We start from the raw sequence: 18,721 nt of genomic DNA, 5'->3' as shown, positions 1-18,721 counted from the left end.
TTAGGAAAAGCGCTCCGCTTTAGAGCGTTAACCAATATGCCTGCTCGCCAGACATGTCGTCAGTTTACGTTTGGATGTTACAAATTGTTAGGGTCATGCGGGAGGCCTGCTGTTCTTCTACCGGGATAGTTATCCTACAAACAGATGCTTGATGGTCGTCACTTATACGATCACGAAAAAGCATCCGGAATGCAGAATGCCAATCCTCCACATATGCAACCAAAAGCGGGCGTGGAAATTAATTTGCAAGACTTCAAATATTAGTAAAGTGCGGGGTCAATCGTCGCTTGCTGATGATTAGTTATGAATTCTCGCGGCCAAGTCCAAGAATCTGAGATCAAGGACGAGCCAGCGGCTACCAAGCTTCAGATGGACGCAACAAGCAAACCACAAAAACACTATGCTTGTCACACAGTTCTGAACATATACATCGAAACGGCAACTTTTCTTGTCTTCAAACGATCCCACGATCCTGACTACATCGAAAATCGGTGGAGGGCCTCCTGCATTTCGAACCCTAGACTAGTAAGTAGGGATCGAAGCATAATAGGGTCATCCACGAAAGCCTTTAGGCCGATATCAATGTTGGTGATCTTCCTCAGGATACAGGTTTGGAGCCCAAAAATGCCTTTGCATGCCCGGTACAATGCCAAAAAGTCGACCATGGTAAGGTGCGAAGAGAGCGCTTCGAGGACAGGGTAGTATTTTCCCGGATCAAGCAGCTCCACCAGCCTTGGCTGACGCCCGTATGCGATATCTGGAAAGGTTATCGCAATATTGCGCTTTTTGTCTATTTCTTACAAGGAATAGCGTCTGGCGGGAGCTGTCAAGGGCTGAAAAGGCGGTTGCGAGAGGAAAAACAACGCGCAAAAGCGTCAAAAGAAACCTGGTTCCGTTGGACTCCGCATCAAGGCCCAACACGACGCGCCCTCTTTTAAAACAATTGAGGCGATGAAGAAGAAGGTCACGCAATGTGTGCCTTCTCCGACCCAGTTCCTTTAGAATTTAAGCCACTCTAACCAACCCCCCCCCCCCCCCCCCCCCCCCCCCGCACAGCAAAGAAAAAAGAAGAAAAAAAGGTGCCAAACGTCCAACGTACATACCAAATAGTGGGCAGCATATGCGGCCTATCAGACAAACAGATTTGCTCAGTTATGCAGGAGGCCCTTCAATTTGTGGCATGGAGCAAGAGCGCAATCCGATTCGCGGGCTAGGGCGGCAAATGGCGGGGTCGACGTTGCATGATGACAATTGGACTTTTTGGGGCCGGGCAAGAATCTGGGTCCTTATACTTCTAATTTGACGATAATGTACTCCCCAGCAAGCGCTGCGCAATGCTAATGGTTTTGTAGATTTTGCTGCGCGCACTAACAGATGCCTGCATGTGTTCAGTGCGATTGCTTATAGGCCAACGCTGCCACCGAACCCGGCAATGAGGAGGGTACATGGCTGTATTTTGGCAACCGCAGTTTGCCAATGAGTCCTCGACCGGCTCTCAAACTTGTCTTTGACAAGGTCAAGTGGCCAACAAAACTCACAACTCTGATGGACGCATAAGCCACGCTCAAGATGGATACATCGCCAGAACAGGCCTTAAGGGATTCGCTGAAAAGGTGCGTCAGCACAATGATAGCATCAAGTCGTGAAACGAGCTAACAGTGACTTTACCGTTCAAGCCTTCGCATCAGTGGAGACTACTCCGACATGACTATCGTCTGCGGCCACGATACCTATCATGTCCACAAAGCGATTATGTGCCCGCTCTCGAAATACTTCGAGACCATTTTCAAAGCAGATATGCAAATAAGTCCACGGCACGCGTGCACTAAATAAAAACTCGACAAGGTTTGAAGCTGACCTACTGTCCAGGAAAACCGCACATCCTGCGTAAACCTGTCCGATCACAATCCAGATGCGGTCAAGCTTGTGATCGACTTCTTCTATCTCGCGGATTATGAGCCTTTGCACAAAATCCCAGCCTGGGGATTCGAGATCAAGAAAGAACCTACGAACATCGAGTTTCCTGCCGCTGCAGTTGCCGAGGCTGACGATGTTACAGCCGAACGCGGGAATCCTCCAGCAGAGCCCGAGGTTCATGATCCCTGGGAAGAGCCTCTCGCACCCAGAAAGGGCAAGAAGCAAAAGAAAAAGGGCAAGTCAATCGCCATGGACGAGCCAGCGGGCCCATTAACCGAAGACCCTGCCTGGGAGCCCATCAGCCTTGCCGAATCGCTGCTTGACAAAACCTTCCTCCTCACGCACTGCCACGTCTACGCCTTGGCCGAGTACTTGCAAGTCGACGACCTCAAGGGTCTGGCAGCGCGCAAGTTTCGCGCCGAAGCCGAAAAGCACTGGAACCACCCGGACTTCTTCGAGGCGGTGCAGGAGGTCTACCGAACGTCGGTCCGCAGCGATAGGCTCCTGCGCGACATCGTGGTTGATGTTATGAAGCGACGCAATGAGTTGTTGGATCGGTTTGAGTACCAGGATGTTGTCAGCCAGCTTGATTTGTCTTTTGAGCTGCTCATGGCGGTCAAGACTAGGGGGTGGGGTTGAGGGCTTCTGATGACAAGCGCTATAATTACGTTAGTGAGGCATTGTGTGGAGGATGTACGGATCCACAAGTTCTGCCGCCGAGCTGTTTCGCACACTCCTATTCTGATTATTGAATACTAAGTGCCGTACTCACTTCGATTCAAAGTTCCTCTCGATCTGTGGAACCAGGTTATTCGCAACTCAGTATGTTGGCTGTGTTTGCCTGCGATGTCCTGGCAGCTCACCAATCAATGTTTCTATCAAGGCAGCACCTGCAAAATTGCCTAAGCAAATGGGTATGGCTAGCTGGTGCAAAAAAAGGACTTTGGACCCGATGTGTGTAAAATCACATTGCCTATCAAACGTGTTGTCTCCAAAACTCTGGCAAATCCCACAATCCTGAACTGATCGACACCCGTGAAGGGCCTCCTGCATTTCGAATGCTGGTCTGTGGCTGCATGCTAGGCTACCAAGTGGGGGACAGAATTAAATTGACCGCCAACGGGCCAAATCACGACCATTCCTTTAAAACGTTGCCCATTTAATACGCCATAACTTTATCAGCTTGGGTTTTATTTTCTTAAAACAAGCTCCAAAATAAAGCCAAAACAAATTTGTCCTCATAATCGACTTTTTGCTATGCTGTGTATTTTTCTCGTGGTGAAATAATCGCAAAAAGTGAAGTACTTTCTCGCGATTAATTTAATTTTGTCCCCGCATTTTCTCAGCTCTGCAGAGGCCTACCATTTCTGCGGCTTGGAGCAAGACCGCAAGTTGATTTAAGGACCTGGGCGGCAAACTGCGGAGTTAACCTCCGCGTTATTTCGCCACGTATCACCATGCGCCATGCCCTGCTGGCGCCGGCAATTCGCCCCGTAGATAGCGCGCCGCAATAATGGACGTGATGGACCCCTTCCGACTGGGATAAATGGCTCAGAATGGCTTTATTGTATTTGCAGGGCTATACTGTCAGTCTACCAAACCATGCTCTCTGTTCTGTGAAGGTGCAAATATTGACAGGCGTTCACCACCGCCTGCACATATCATTCGCCACTTGAACATGCGAAGGACTTGGAAACGAAAACTAGAATTTTATGATATGGATTTTTTCCAAGCTGCATACCAATTGCAATCAATGCTGTAAGACTGAGAAGCAACAGCTTCTCCAGTACCCTCTCAGTGCCAATGCTTGGTGTTGAACAATCGGTTCCTTGTATCAGTACCCTTTGCACCAGCGTACATGTTCTCAGATACCCGCAACGCCACAATGCCCACGTCTCCATGCCACCCTAATTTCCGCCGAAGGCTAGTAGTAGTAGTAGTAGTAGTATTAGTTAACGCCGGGCTCGGCCCGGCTTGTTAGCCGGCCGTTAGCAACCTCCCGAGGGGTATCTCGGCGCGCGTTCTATCTTCTTTATTTACACAGGGGGAAAACAAGGAGGGCAGAGGCGGATCGTGCCTGACCGGGTTCGGGCCCGGTCCTGCTTAGGGGGTTAGTTCACTGACGCGACCCCGTGCCTAAGGTGCACGGAGGGTTCGTCTGACGGCTTGTGCCGTGAAGTGTGGGTGAAAAGGCAGTAAGTCTATTCCTCGTCTGAGTTCGAGTCGTTTACGAGTAGTAGTAGTAGTAGTAGTAGTATTAGTTAACGCCGGGCTCGGCCCGGCTTGTTAGCCGGCCGTTAGCAACCTCCCGAGGGGTATCTCGGCGCGCGTTCTATCTTCTTTATTTACACAGGGGGAAAACAAGGAGGGCAGAGGCGGATCGAGCCTGACCGGGTTCGGGCCCGGTCCTGCTTAGGGGGTTAGTTCACTGACGCGACCCCGTGCCTAAGGTGCACGGAGGGTTCGTCTGACGGCTTGTGCCGTGAAGTGTGGGTGAAAAGGCAGTAAGTCTATTCCTCGTCAGAGTTCGAGTCGTTTACGATCGGTGTCCCTAGGCGTAAAGTGCGTTCGTGGCGCGCGGGGCGCTGGCGGGCCGCTCTGGGGCGGGCGCTGAAGTAGTTGGTGGCTATCGAAAACGCCTCAAAGCTTTTCGGTTGCCCGAAGCTTGTCTGGAAGAATTTCCAGCGTTGGGCGCGATTTGGCGGCCCGGCCGGCCGGTCGTTATTAGGCCACGGCCAGTTTCTCCACACCGCCCGCGAATGGCGGCAGTGCACCGGGTGTTCAGGGGAGGTCCGCTTCCAGCACCAGGCACACGAGGTGTTTGCATCCTGGTGGTTGAAACGGTCATGGTAGGCCTTGAAATCGCCGTGGCCGGTCCTCATGGCCAAATAATGGCCCAGTAGGGGTCTTGGCAAACGCAGTTCCTCGGGCTCCTTTCTCGGTGTGTATTGGAATTTCCATTCCCTATATGCGGGGGACCGTTCACAGAGTTCTCTACGCCACCAGTCCTTCTCTATATTCGAAAGAATGGCTCTGAGGACCGTGCCGGCACCGCTATACGTGGTTTGCTGAGCCCTCGGGTCTGGGTCCGGCGGTCCGGCGGAGCCGGCCTTGGCCAGCTCGTCAGCCCGGTCGTTTCCCGGGATTCCCTGGTGCCCAGGGCACCAACGGACCCGAACCTCGGTACCTTGTTTTCGGAGTAGATCGACAAGGTCATGGAACTCCAGAAAGGCCCATTGGGACGAACGCGGCGCGTCGCCTCTAAGACCCCAAATAACCGAGGTGCTGTCCACACAAATCCAAATCCGGGCGCCTGGCTGGGCCTTGGCTGCCGCCTGTAGCCCTTTTAGGGCGCCAATCGCCTCGGCGTCGAAAACGTGGTTTTCCGGCGTAATAGATGCGGAGCCTGCGGCAAATTCCAGGCCCGCCCTAAAAGCGGCCCATCCGTACCCTATTTGGACGCAGTTGTTTTCGTGTTTTTCCGAACCATCCGTATATACCACGATATCGTCAGGTGATACCATGTCCAGCCATTCGATAAAGCGGCGGGCCGCTTCCTCTTTCGGGACTCCTCCGGTGGGGTCAGTGCGAGAATCCGGGGCATTGCGAGGTGCGCGCAACTCTAGTCTCCGGATCCGCGGGAGAAGTTGTGCAGCCGTTTGCAGGGTCGTGGCCGAATGGCCCGAGTTGCGGGCACGAGGTGTTTCACGCAGGCGGCTGACAAGGGGGTGCCCCTTGTCCGCGAGCCTTAGTCGGGCGCCGTATTTCAGGCGGGTGTAGGCCAGCGCGACGCGGGCCGAGGGTAGTCCTGCGTCCCTGAGAACAGTGGACGAGGGGGTGGTTTTATACGCCGGGAGGATTGCCCGTGCCGCTAAAACCAGCGGTTTGTTTCAGTGCTTTGAGGAGTCCTCTTTGTTTGTGCGCTGGGTTGTACCATGCCTCGGCTGCGGTGTGGGGGGAATGGCGCAGTGGTTAAGCGCCATGGCTGTTACTTGAGTAACGTAGGTTCGAATCCTGCTCCCTCCACCTCCTCCCCGCTTACCGTGGCAAGGATAACCCGGCTGGCTATCGACAACAACCACCCGCCTGTGCCGTCGAGCCCACACTTGTTGGGAACTTCGTCTCCATGGCTACAAACGACCGACAGCTCCGCTGTTTGGACACAGGCCCCTCTCGATGAAGAGCCGTCAACTGCCGTCAGACGAACCCTCCGTGCGCCTGAAGGCACGGGGTCGCGTCAGTGAACAAACCTGTAAGCAGGACCGGGCACGAACCCGGTCAGGCTCGATTCGCTTCTATGCCCTTGTTTTCCGCTGTGTAAATAGAGAAAATAGAAAGCGCGCCGAGATACCCCTCGGGAGGTTGCTAACGGCCGGCTAATGAGCCGGGCCGAGCCCGGCGTTAAATAATACTACTACTACTACTACTAATGCCTCGGCTGCGTAGGTGGCCGAGGAACCCACGCATGCCACCGCTGCCTTGCGAAGTGCAGCCGCAGGCGGTCCGTATCTTACTGCCCCAAAGCTCTTGAGGTGGGCAGCGACCGCCATTGCTTTGGCAGCCCTTTCGGCCACGTGGCGGCGCCCGTCTAGCCGTCGGCTGAACCAAAAACCAAGCCAACGCATGCCCGGGTAGCGCTCGGCCCCGGAGGCGCTTTGTCCGCGTCGACCGCCCGGTAGTTGGACCGGGGTAACCGTTCTACCATTAATCCGGATTTCCGGGTTGCGACCGTGCCTTTTCTTAGTGATATGGATCACCTCTGTCTTTTCCGCTGCAAAATGGATCTTCTCTTCCGCCGCAATTTCGTGCATATCCCGGAGTTTATCTTCCAGCCAACGTACGTTTTCCTCCAACGAGGGTGACGATTTCCATGTAAGCACGTCGTCTGCGTATGCCAACCGCCACTTCGTACCGTTTTTGACGAGATACGCCAAATATAGCATATATAGGATCGGGGAAAGGGGAGACCCTTGCGGGGTGCCGCACCCAAGCCGCCTAAAGCCCGTGGTCGTACCCTCCAGCCGGACTCGGGCCTGGCGGCCGCTTAAAAAGTTAATCACGAACCTGAGGAGCATTTTACTAAACCCGAGGCTCCGCATTTTCCGTATTAATCGCCTATGGAGGAGGGCGTCGAAGGCGCCTTGGACGTCGCATGCGACAAGGGTGACTTCCTCCCCGCGAGCTAGAGCCTGCTCGATATCGTGGGCGAGGGCACAAACCAGATCCGTCGCCGATCGTTTGGGTAGGGCACCGCCGTGGGTGCAGCTAAGGAGCCCGTTGTCGTGTATGGCCCAAGCTATCCGGCGTGCAACGAGCCTCTCGAGGCCTTTTCCGATGCAGGAGAGGAGGGCTATAGGCCGCCAGGATCGAACGCTGCTCCGGTCTTTCTTCCCCGTTTTCGGTAGCATCGCGACTTCGGCCTTCTTCCAAGGCGCTGGGAAATGTCCGAGTTCCAGGCAACGTTGGTAGAGCCTGCGCACCGGCTCGGCCAACGAAGCCCATCCGGCTTTTAGTAGCCGGACGGTTATTCCGTCGATGCCCGGGGACGTGCTCGTAACCCCAATGCAGGAGCGCTCCGCCTCTTCCGCACTAACCTGGGTGTCCCAAGGGATTTTAGCCTCGTCCGGCGACCAGGCCTCCAAGGGGTCTCCCTGCAGGTCATCCTCCGCCGAAAATCGGCCAAGCACCTCCCGTTGCAGTGCTTCCGCTTTTGCTAAAGGCTCGCTCACTTGCTCGCCGTTAATAACCAGCGGCGGGGACCGGAGGCGTGGTCCGGCTCCCAGCCAGCCCACCATGTTCCACAAATCCTTATCGTCGCGCAGTTGGTCGATCCGGTGCCTCCAGTACTCCCGCTTCGCGGCCCGCACCCCTTTCGTATAGGCTTTTTCCTCGGCAGAGGCGTCTGCCCTATTTACAGCGCTCCGTTTAACCCGCTGGAATTCGGACCAGAGCCGCTGGCAGTTTTCGGTCCACCAGGGAGCCGAGCTGTCCCTTTTTCCCGCCGGCGTACCCACGACCCACGTCACTTGCTCCCATAAAGTTGTAAATTCAGCTACCCACGCGTCCAATGCGTAGCCATCGGCCGCGGATCCCGGGTCCGGCATGTCTTGCATGCCAAAAGCAAGTAGCTCCGCGAACTTTGGTAACCGGTCGTCCCTAACCGAAACGTTGATCGCCTCCGGGCGGGGGGCGCCGCGCGTCCGCAGCGTGGTATAAAGAGATTCGTGGTCGGAGCCTGTGTAAAGACTGCTGTCAACCACAGTAACTGTGCTGGGGAGGTTGGAAAAAACCATATCCAATAAACCCCCATCGCGATGGGTGGGCACGCCGATATTTCCTGTAAAACGCATGCCCTGGGCTTGCGCCCATGCCGTTGGGGGGAATGGCGCAGTGGTTAAGCGCCATGGCTGTTACTTGAGTAACGTAGGTTCGAATCCTGCTCCCTCCACCTCCTCCCCGCTTACCGTGGCAAGGATAACCCGGCTGGCTATCGACAACAACCACCCGCCTGTGCCGTCGAGCCCACACTTGTTGGGAACTTCGTCTCCATGGCTACAAACGACCGACAGCTCCGCTGTTTGGACACAGGCCCCTCTCGATGAAGAGCCGTCAACTGCCGTCAGACGAACCCTCCGTGCGCCTGAAGGCACGGGGTCGCGTCAGTGAACAAACCTGTAAGCAGGACCGGGCACGAACCCGGTCAGGCTCGATTCGCTTCTATGCCCTTGTTTTCCGCTGTGTAAATAGAGAAAATAGAAAGCGCGCCGAGATACCCCTCGGGAGGTTGCTAACGGCCGGCTAATGAGCCGGGCCGAGCCCGGCGTTAAATAATACTACTACTACTACTACTACTACTAGAGCTGCCCGTGTCCCTGCATGAGCATCTGTAATTTCTCGGTTCCCCAGAACCTTCGGAAGGATACGCCCAAAAGGTCACTTTATGACCTTGGGAAGGGTCTGCAGCCTATTAACTGTTAGTGCATTCCAGCTTGTATTGTGGAAACATCTAATTCTTACTGAATCCCAAGGGATTTTCACGCTAACACCTTGTCTCTCTGTAATCTCGAGCTCTTCGGGGTCGCTGGGTGAGTAGCGACGGAGGCCCACTGGTAGGCTTGTCTGCCCGTGCTGGTGCTGCTGAAGCAGGGCTTGGACTTCCGCAAGGAAATCGTTACGGGGAGCTTCATAGACGCCGAGTTCGAATTCGTAAGGCTTCCATTCGCCAGCAATGAGAGCCAAGGATTTGGGGCGAATGGGCGCTCCGTGAAGGTCGTTAGCGCTGGTCTCCAACGGGAACGGCTGGAGGGTCTGTTTGAAGTCCATCAGCCGATACCCAGGGGGAACTTGTGCGTGGCGGTGAACGAGGGTCAAGCCGTAGATGTTGTTTTGGTCATAACGCAAGGCCAAATCCCGAAAGTCTGACAGAAGAGTATCAAAAGAAGTGTAGTTAGAGATAGAGGCATGGGCTGCCTCTAGTGAGGAGATATTCTCCATAACTAGAGGATCGTAGCTCGTCATTGTTGCTAATTTCATTTGAGTTGTGCTTTGAGATGATTGAAGGCGGCAAGATCAATCACTATTGTGCGAGGAGAAACCGACCCCATTAAATACAAGCGGTCTGTTGCCTTTTGCTGAGGATGCGAACAGAACAAGCTGCAGCGAGAAGCTAGCCAATTGTCGAGCAGTATCCTACGTGCAGGGGCATAGTCCCATGTGGGCAACTTGACGTGGCCATTATTGGCTGCTATACGTGAAAGGGTGACCTGCTGATGCACAAAATGACCAAAAGGGACGAGATATGTAGCTGAAAACAGGATGTCACATTCCAAGGTAGGAGAAAACGTAACATCTTGGGCAAGGCCAATGAGACTTGCAGTGCCAATTTTCAGAACTTGAGCCTTGGTGAACGTCCGGGCCAGCTTCGGAGATCAGGTCACCACGAGGGTGTGGCTGGAAATTACAACCATCCGGCGAACTGATCGTTCATCCCTGCTCCTTGATTATGCAACCCAAACTAATCGAAAATATGTATCGCGTAAGTTCTATAGTAGTGCTTAAGTAATACCACCCTGAGTCCCTTGCTTATTCGTGGGTGATGCCTTCGAACAAGATGGCAACTTACCATTTGTGGTTTCCCCTGGACATATTGTTGGAGATGACATATGCTACAGTACGTAACAAACGCCTTGTGAGTGGAAATGGCGACGACGATTACAGCTCGATTACAGCTTTTTTGCTTTCCTTTTTTCTTTGTCGTGCGTGGAAAACGCCTGCCATAACTTTAGAATAGAATTGTTTCTATTTAATATTAGCCAGTTATTTCGTCGATTGTCCTGCGCCAATAGTCTGCCTTCGCCCTTCGTACGCCCGTAATATAATCCTTTTCCTCTTGTGTGCGTCCGGCCCGTGGGCCCGATGCCCGCCGAGCGGTCCGGTATTTTGCCCACAGGTTTTGGCAATCTCGTGTCCACCAAGGGGCCGAACGGCCCCGTTTATTGGGGGCTGTACCTCCGGCTATTAAAGCGCTTTGCCACATAAAGTTGAAATTGTCCACCCAAACATCTAGCGCCGGCCCGTCTTCGGCAAGTTCAGGGTCGGATAATGAAGCTATTCCGACGCCCACCAAATTCCGGAACGTTTCGAGCTTATTTTCTCGAACCACGTAGTTTATGGGCTCGAAATATTGCTTTCCTTTGGTCGGGAGGTTTGTCGTTAACGTTTGGTGGTCTGATCCGGTATGTAACTCCTCGGCAACCTTTGTAATGGCGAAGGGTATATTGGAAAAAACCATGTCGAGCACCCCCCCTGCCTAATGTGTAGGGACGCCGATTTCTCCAGTGAATTCCATCCCGCTCCCTTCGGCCCACCGGGTAAGTTCTCTCCCTCCTCGCGCGTCGGAACGGTTGGGCTCGTACGCCTGCGCGATAAAGTTAAAATCTCCCCCTACGACAGTAGGTCCCGTTATCTCCGTGCCGCACACTAGGTCCAGCATTTCTGTACTCAAAACGTCACGGTAGACGTGCAGGATTTGGGTCCCGTTAATTTCCAGCCAAAACGCATCCCGCGTTTGTGTGGGTCGACGTTGAACGACCCACAGTCCCGCTTGTTTCCGGACGTAGGTGAGCACCCGGGGCCGTATTGCCACAAACTCATCCCAACTTGTAGCGTTCCAGTGGTCTATAGGTGCGAAAATATCATAGCCGGGATGTGTCTGGGTCCTCGTTCCCAGGTAGCACGCCGGCTCTTGTATGTTAATAACGTCTACCCCTTGTTGGTGACATATTTCCAGCAGGCTGAGGTGTGGCACCTGTCTTTTGCCTACGTTTGCCCACGCCAAGGTGAGCCCTGCGCGAAAAGGGGCGCGGTATGGCTTCCTAGTCATATAAAGAGGGCTGTTGTTCGTTCGTAGCGGAGGTGCAGGTCGCTTGCGTTGACACGGTTATACAGCTATCCTCACTGCTTGTGGGAGGGGCGAAGCGCGTCAGGAATTGGCGGATGGCTCCCGCGTCCGATGTCGATCTATTTCGTTTGCCACTGGTCGTGGAAGATTTATTGCTCGAGGCCACCTCCGTTGGCTGTACTGCTTGGGCGGCCGCTCGCACTGCAGCTTTTGCAGCTGTTTCTGCAGTCCTTTCTAGCTCTTTGGTGTAGCGGGCCTGTCCATGTCTCCTTATATCGTTCAATTTCCGTACGGAAGGGCGAATAACTTTATTATTTTCGAGCTTTGGGGCGGCCGGGCACCCTTTGTGTCTGTCACGAAAGCGATCCCAAAGAGACAAGGCTGCAATATAGGGGCGATTCTATTCGAAGATCTAAAGCTAAGTCTAAAGAAAGAAGAAAGGCACGCAGTGCCAATCGCGTGCACGCGCCTAAACGAATACACAACAACGAACCCTAGCACCTTGTCACGTGGGGTGGAGTCACGGTTGGCAGTCGCCTAGGCACGCCACTCCGTAACACTATCAATGTGCAGATTGAGATACGTAAAGTGGATTAAAAGAGGCACTGGATGGCTAGAGGTAACTGTTTGTTAGTATAACCCTAGTTCACGGGCCTCCAGGCTACTTCATCAGCTCGCTGTGATATCTAGGCAACTTACACGGTATTTTTCTACTGCTTTATCCTTTTGTACAAGTTGTAGACAAAGTCATGACCGTTATTCAAGAGCAAATCGTATCTCTGATGAAAAAAGCGGTTGCACCATAAGGCACCTAAATTCGTCGGAAGGGATAATTATAGTTAGCGCTATTAATTGCAAAATTATCCCTTGTTTTGGTGAAGAAGGTTACTTACCAAAACCAAAGATTTGTTGGTTAGTGTAGGGCTTAGTCGGACCGGCCCATGTGTATTTGTTCGGCTCTGGGTATTTTTTATACATTTGGGTTTCCGCATCATAATAATAATTGGCTTTCCAAAGGTGTTCAGACGAACTTGATTTAGTTTTGGAACCAATAATATATCCAACCAAATCACCCTCTAAATGCAATTCAAACGAATTTCCAACAAAATCGCAAATTTTATTTGCATCGCATTGGACCCGACCGTTTATCAGTTTCTTAATGGAATATCTCGGGATGAATCTGTCCAACCCTTTATCAGGGAGGGTTTCGTAAATGGCATAAGATTGTTTTCCAGTTAGGTCCAATTGGACATTTGCGTTTCGGGCGAGATTTTGGACGATGTTAAAGTTTTCGGTGTGTGCAGCAGCCAGGAATGAATTAAAAAATACTGAAATCAGAAGGAATAGGGGCGACATGATGGATTTTATAAAACGTAGTTGTCGGAAATTTATGCTTTGTGTAGAAAAGGAGATGTACGCTGGTGAAGTGAGATTTTACAGTTAGAAGCAATTGAAATATAATGTTTAAAGGAGGAAGGTGTTTAAAATCTCTAACAATTTGGCCCTTCCGACGTCGCCAATCGTAATACTTATACTAACAGCAAGTTCCTAATATAGCTTCGAAGAACGGGCGCAATCATTTTTTCCATACGGCTTGCAAATGGGATAATTGCAGCTTTTTTCGAAGTCAATTTTTATATAAATAGATACGCAGGACACTTGCTCGATTTTCCCCGGGATTACCTAGCTTATTTTGACATTTGTGCACATATTAAGATAGCGGCTTATTAAGTTCAGGGAAAAGAAATATAATAACCTCTTTACAATTACTAAAAATGGATATTTTGTATTATTTGAATTTGCGGCTTTGAACTTTTAATTTTTCAACGGCCTTACCGCAGCATGTGTCTGGGGTACCTTTACATCCATTGGTTAATTAATCCCGGCTACTGGGGTGGGCGAATAATACGAGCAACTGCACATTTGTTAAAACTAAAATATTAGGTAACCTGTTCTTATGGTAAAATATAGTGGGTGTCACGGCCAGGCATACATTGGAGAACCTCAGTGTATTAGGCGCTATCGACGAAAATTCTAAACTGAAGAGAAGAGAGAAATCACGATTGACGGCGCGCTGGAGAGACGCGTTTAAATCCGGGGTCAGTGGATCCCTTTGTCCGATCCCTGGCTCAGCGTGGCTGGTAGAGCCGAGTCGTTCTGAGGGTAGGTCTGGGGGCCTGATCCTCACAAGAATCACGACTCGGCTCTACCAGCCACGCTGAGCCAGGGATCGGACAAGGGTCCACTTACTCCGGATTTAAGCGCGTCTCTTGAGCGCGTCGTAGATTGTAATTTCTCTCTTCTCTTCAGTTTAGAATTTTCGTCGATAGCGCCTAATACACTGAGGTTCTCCAATGTATGCCTGGCCGTGACATGACCCCACCTGGCCTTTCTGGTACCGGGCCAATTTGTCTAGTCGTAATAGCGTTCCAGGTAGGGATTACTTCCACAAATAAGCACTGGATCCGGGGCCGAGTCAGGAACAGGAGCAATAACCGGCCATTCCCGGTCTTGACATGCGACCAAAAACTTTCGGGGTTACCGAGTTTGATTTTATTTTTGTTATTTTCCTATTTCTTTTGCTCGATCCAACTAGACCACCATGTAAAAAAATCGTACTTCCGAAATCGGTTTTATAGTTTGATGTTGGTGCTCCGTCGATAAAATTGGGCTGTAGTCAAAAAAACTTGAAAAATTAGGCTACAAATGCAAGGTCAATCCTAGCCACCCAAGTGGGTTTCACCAGCAATGGCCTGAACGACGAAGACACTGCTCTGAATTCTCAAGGAAAACACCATTGCCGCCAGTTTTCTACCCACCTTCGGACCCAACCCTGCCCTGGACGGTATGACCGGCGTTGCTGAGGGCCTACGTTCGTACAGACCATACTTCCTTCGACGAGACTTCACCGCACTTCGGTGCCAACCTTTTCACAACACAAGCGCCGAATGAAATTTTGATCGACAGGTTGTTAAAGACGATTAAGCAATTGGTTTATCGATGTTTGTTATCAAATTACCCCCACGGCTTTGGTGGGGTTACACACGGGCAGGGCAACTACTTTATCAAAGGCGACAGGGGCGATCTGTATACGATCGCTGTGAATTCGGATTTATATATGCAGTATACCATGTTAGACCGGATTTATTGGCTGTGGCAGCTGTTGATCCAGACTGGGGCCGTGAACGTGAGCGGCACGCTGAAAACGGCAAAGAACTGCCGAGCAGGGACGCCAGACCTGATGACGGGTTGAACATGGGGATTTTGGCAGAGACGTTGAGGACCAGGGAAATTTTTGATTACTATTAATTGCTAAACCGTTGCGGCTGGGCTTTCAACTGCTGTTAGAGTAACAGCATCCTCAAAATTGAATTTGTCGTTGGGTTAACGTTGGGCTCCACATCTCCGACCCCCCTAAAGTCCGGCCCCCTTGAAAAATGTAACGACGAAATACCCCTTTTATAAACCGATTTAAATGTAAACCTATCAACGCACAATAATACAATCATTGTCAGGCTCTCCCGGTTCGCTAACCTCTTCTCCATCGTTCAAAGCTTCTAAACAGTCCCTATTATTTTCCTGTGCTTCATAAACGTTTTTTTTGCTGACCAAAAGCTCGTTGGGATCCGGAATCACCCTTTTCCTTTTGACCGGCCGTACCGCCTCCAATTTTGCTTTTAACAAACTGATTTTTTGCTGAGCTTCAGCCAATAAGATATCCTTGGTTTCGAAGCTTTTTTGGACTTTTGCAAACAAAAGCCGTGAAGTGGCGTTACTTTTTTCGGACCGGGAAATTTCCTGTAGTTGAAGTCGAATATCTCGGGTCGTTTTAGGGGTTTTCCAAATAAGTAAAGACTGGTCGTTAATTTTTTGGGTTGGATTTTCCGGTGTTTTATCCCTTTGGAAGCCGTTATTTTTACCTTTTTCGACGTTGGCGTTGCTATTTTCTAATAAAAAAGGGTTTAAAAGTGGTTTTGCCAAGTTCACCGGCCATAACCCCGTCGTACGCCAACCAGATTGAATGGTTTTTGCTATAAATGCTTTTGATCTGGCTTTTCGATAGCAAAGTAGAAAGTTTCGTTTCCCAACAACCGTTGAACAGCAAAACTGGTTTACAAATCCCAGGTGACGTCGATAAGCTTCCTTTAACGGCCCAAAAACCGATAAATCCAACGGTTGAAGAACGTGTGACGAATGAGGGGGTAAATATAGGAGTTGAATATTGTTTTGCAAGCAAAGAAGCATAAATTCGTCCGTTATATGTGATCCATGGCCATCCAGAACTAATAACCGCTTTTCAGGGGTTAAAGGTTGGGTATACGGAATAAACACCTTTTTTAACCATTCGATACCTGTTTCATTATTTGTCCACCCGTTTTCGGTTGCATGAAATTGCCAGGTATCGAAAGGACTTAAATCAGCTGGAAACCATTGTTGCTGTACGTTTTTCCCCTTAAATATAACGAGGGGAGGTATAACAGCCCCCGTAGCTGATACACATTCGATTATGCTCGTCCAACCCCGCGTTCCAGGCTCTTTTCACTGTAATGGCCGGATTTTATTACGCCCTAACACCAGGCCATTAGATCCTTTGCCTTCCATTATACCTGTTTCGTCCATATTCCAACGGTTGGCCGGTTTTATAGTATCGACAACGGGATTTTTCAAATAGGACCACCAAGATTTAATTACCTCGGTTGTAGCCCCATTAACCCGGGCATTTTCTATTCGCCGGGGTCTTTGGGTTTTCAAAATTGGATATCGGGCTATAAAACGGCTAACCCAATGTTTCCCAAGGCTTTTTCTTTCTCCGGCGGCCTGAAGAATTCGTTCCGCAAAATAGCGTAGTTCTTGATGCGTTGGCGGAAGGCCTAACGCGGCCTGCGCAAGTACCCAATCTGCCAAATAGGTTTCCTGCTCCTGTGAAAGCCTTTGACAAAATCTTTTCGCTTGTTGAATTGACTGGGCCCCCTTTAAACGATCGTGAAGGGTACTCCGAGGAATACCCCATTTTTGCGAGGTTTTGTGAACTGATTTGCCATTTCTTATGTCAGAAATGGCAGCAAGAAGCTGATTTTCAGTGTACTGTTTCATTGGAAGGTTTGGAGCAAGAATCTTCAAAAATCAAGTTCTAAAGTGAAAAATTCGTCTAGATATTTATAAAATAAAACAAAGGGTTGACGTGGCTGAGTAGATATTTTTAGGGGCCGGACTTTAGGGGGGTCGGAGATGTGGAGCTCAACGTTAACCCTTGGGCTCATCCATTTCGGCGACAGTATGCATGTTGCGTTTGGCTGTAATCGTTAGGGCTGTTACGAGCAGCCTTTAGGTGGCGACCACCGCAGCCAAAACGTGGTTTCTAAAGCGATCGATTATAAAGCTTCAGTGTTGGTTTGGTTGAGACAAGAGGTTTATATGGGTCGTAAATTTTCTTGGACAATTTACGTCGACAGTTGTTGGCCGTCCTGATACTGTTAGGTCACAGTAAGTAAAGATTTTATTTATGTGCAGATTTACATCCCATATTACCCTCCACTCCTTATTCCTCCTTGGGCCGGTTATTGCAGTTACGAGATTTATATGTTGCGTTTTGAATCGGCATTGATTTCAGTACCAAGTTTTAGAGCTCTTTTTTCTTCTCCACTATTCTGTATCCTGAGAAGCTCTATACGCTCCTCCAAAGCTACAAAGCGATAGTGCCATGCTCTGAAACCACATTGGACAAGGTAAAATGTTCGAGAAGGTTCCCGAAGCAGCAGCCTGAGCTTTTTTTCGTCATGGCTATTCAGTGGCTTCTTATGCAGTGTGTTCTCGTGTTTTTTGTTCATCTAGCTTGAGATACTCAACCATACCGGGGTCGATCCGACGGGTTACAATCCGGAGAAATGGCTTCTGGAATGAATTTTCCCGCCTTGCACTCTCCCTGTCAAGGCATAGGCCTGCCAATATATTTGCGGGATAGATTTCGGAATCAGGGAATACTAAGTTAGATAACGGCTCTAGTGAACCCGTCGCTGCAACATTTCTGAAGAAAGCCTAATATAAAATACAAAACTAGGTATGAATGGTACGGAGGACGAATCAGAAGATTATAACCAAACCCTAGGTTTTCCAAATTTGATAAATTAAAATACATTTACTATATATGTTGATAGGCCTTTCGTAATATCGATCAATCAACAGAACGTTGTTATACGGATATAAAAGTAGATTAATATGTGTATGTGTGTGTGTGTATATTCTATAAAACTGTCTAGAGGTGAGCTCCTGAACGTCCTTCCATCTTATACCCGCAATTGGGCGGGTAAGTTACGTGTAACTGGCCGGTGCGGCATTGCACGTAAATTATCGTTTTAACCGCGATTCCCTTTATTTTAACACCGGCGACTTTTTTACGCGGTTGACAAACTCTAATTTAATCGTTATAACAATTTCTAAAACGAAGAACAACGGAATAATTATGCAATTTTCAATAAATTTTTTAAAAGGGGTTTTGGTGTACATTTGTCGCGCCTTTATTTTCCGGAGCCCGTTATATTTTTTCCTTTATATTATTCGAAGGGTTTTACCCCGGTTTATTATATAAATAGTATTTTCAATTTTTTAAAAATTGTAAGGGTCGTTTATTATTTTTTCGGCGTTTGTGACGGTTATTACCTCTTTTTTGCGGCTTTAATATTAACGTGGTTCATCAGGACCCCGGACATTTTTCAACCCAGTTTCATCCTTTAGTTAAAAACAACGTTCACAACATTATCAATCCCGTTACCGGCCCATAACGCATAACGTACTCGATACTCTTACAGATGGCGAGCATACTATGGGACGGGGGGGGGGGGTGTTTTTTGTGATGTAACCGGAGCGGGTGTTGTGGTTACGTCTAACTTCCGTAGGTTGTTCTTCTTAACCTTAACCGGGTTCACAGAGCGTCGCCTGTGGGTCAGACCGGAACCAGATTGACTGTGTTAAATCAAGGCGATCAAGCCACAGCCACTCATCACAATGTACTGCTTCATCTAACCACCAAGAGCTGTTTTCTGTCTTTGACGTTGCGGCTGTAATTGCAACCACCCCACTCGCGCAGTCTGCTCTCCTTTAACTTACTTGCTGTAGGAGCAAGCATCATGGGCTTAGCAGCTCATTCTTCATGTAGCTGGCGGCTTTGAGGGTCCATCTAGATTTGCGACTTTATATGTGTACCGCCATCCATTTTTCGCATGCGACAAACCGCGGTTAAAATAAATCCCGAAAAAGTGAAGCGACGCAACCAACCTACTGTCGAAAAAAGTTGGCTACTCATTCAGCCTTTGGAACTCAGGACGCTGAAATGTTCGGTCAAGTACCACAGTCGCAATTCCCAAGCTTTGCGGCACTAAACTCTTGGCTGCACGACAGTTGCAGATC

The 18,721-nt window shown here is 50.0% G+C and overlaps 3 protein-coding genes and 2 pseudogenes across 5 annotated transcripts; 3 read left to right on the top strand and 2 right to left on the bottom strand.

Moving 5' to 3' along the window:
- Window positions 1-1,569: 1,569 nt before the first annotated feature.
- Window positions 1,570-2,693, top strand: MGG_10921 (uncharacterized protein; the record flags this gene model as incomplete). Its single annotated transcript, XM_003711088.1, has 3 exons — window positions 1,570-1,613; window positions 1,677-1,737; window positions 1,870-2,693. The coding sequence occupies 3 exons, from the start codon at window positions 1,570-1,572 to the stop codon at window positions 2,554-2,556; spliced, it is 792 nt and encodes a 263-aa protein (XP_003711136.1). The 3' UTR covers window positions 2,557-2,693.
- Window positions 2,694-5,871: 3,178 nt separating this feature from the next.
- On the top strand, window positions 5,872-5,943 carry MGG_20113 (annotated as a pseudogene). The gene has a single exon. The product of its transcript is annotated as a tRNA-OTHER (tRNA).
- Window positions 5,944-8,293: 2,350 nt separating this feature from the next.
- MGG_20112 lies at window positions 8,294-8,365 on the top strand (annotated as a pseudogene). Its single transcript has one exon. The product of its transcript is annotated as a tRNA-OTHER (tRNA).
- Window positions 8,366-8,850: 485 nt separating this feature from the next.
- On the bottom strand, window positions 8,851-9,456 carry MGG_15420 (uncharacterized protein; the record flags this gene model as incomplete). Its single annotated transcript, XM_003711087.1, has 2 exons — window positions 8,962-9,456; window positions 8,851-8,874 (listed from the first exon to the last, which is right to left on the bottom strand). Exons 1-2 carry the CDS (start codon window positions 9,448-9,450, stop codon window positions 8,851-8,853), a joined length of 513 nt encoding a protein of 170 aa, XP_003711135.1. The 5' UTR covers window positions 9,451-9,456.
- A 2,571-nt stretch (window positions 9,457-12,027) lies between these two features.
- Window positions 12,028-12,673, bottom strand: MGG_16562 (uncharacterized protein; the record flags this gene model as incomplete). The annotated part of the gene is made up of 2 exons (XM_003711086.1): window positions 12,028-12,128; window positions 12,211-12,673. The coding sequence occupies 2 exons, from the start codon at window positions 12,671-12,673 to the stop codon at window positions 12,028-12,030; spliced, it is 564 nt and encodes a 187-aa protein (XP_003711134.1).
- Between the last annotated feature and the right edge of the window lie 6,048 nt (window positions 12,674-18,721).

This window comes from Pyricularia oryzae, chromosome 1, assembly GCF_000002495.2.
Source record: "Pyricularia oryzae 70-15 chromosome 1, whole genome shotgun sequence".
In the NCBI taxonomy this organism is placed as follows: Eukaryota; Fungi; Ascomycota; class Sordariomycetes; order Magnaporthales; family Pyriculariaceae; genus Pyricularia; species Pyricularia oryzae.
Note: the sequence above shows the minus strand (reverse complement) of the source record. Positions and strands in the feature narration are given on the sequence as shown.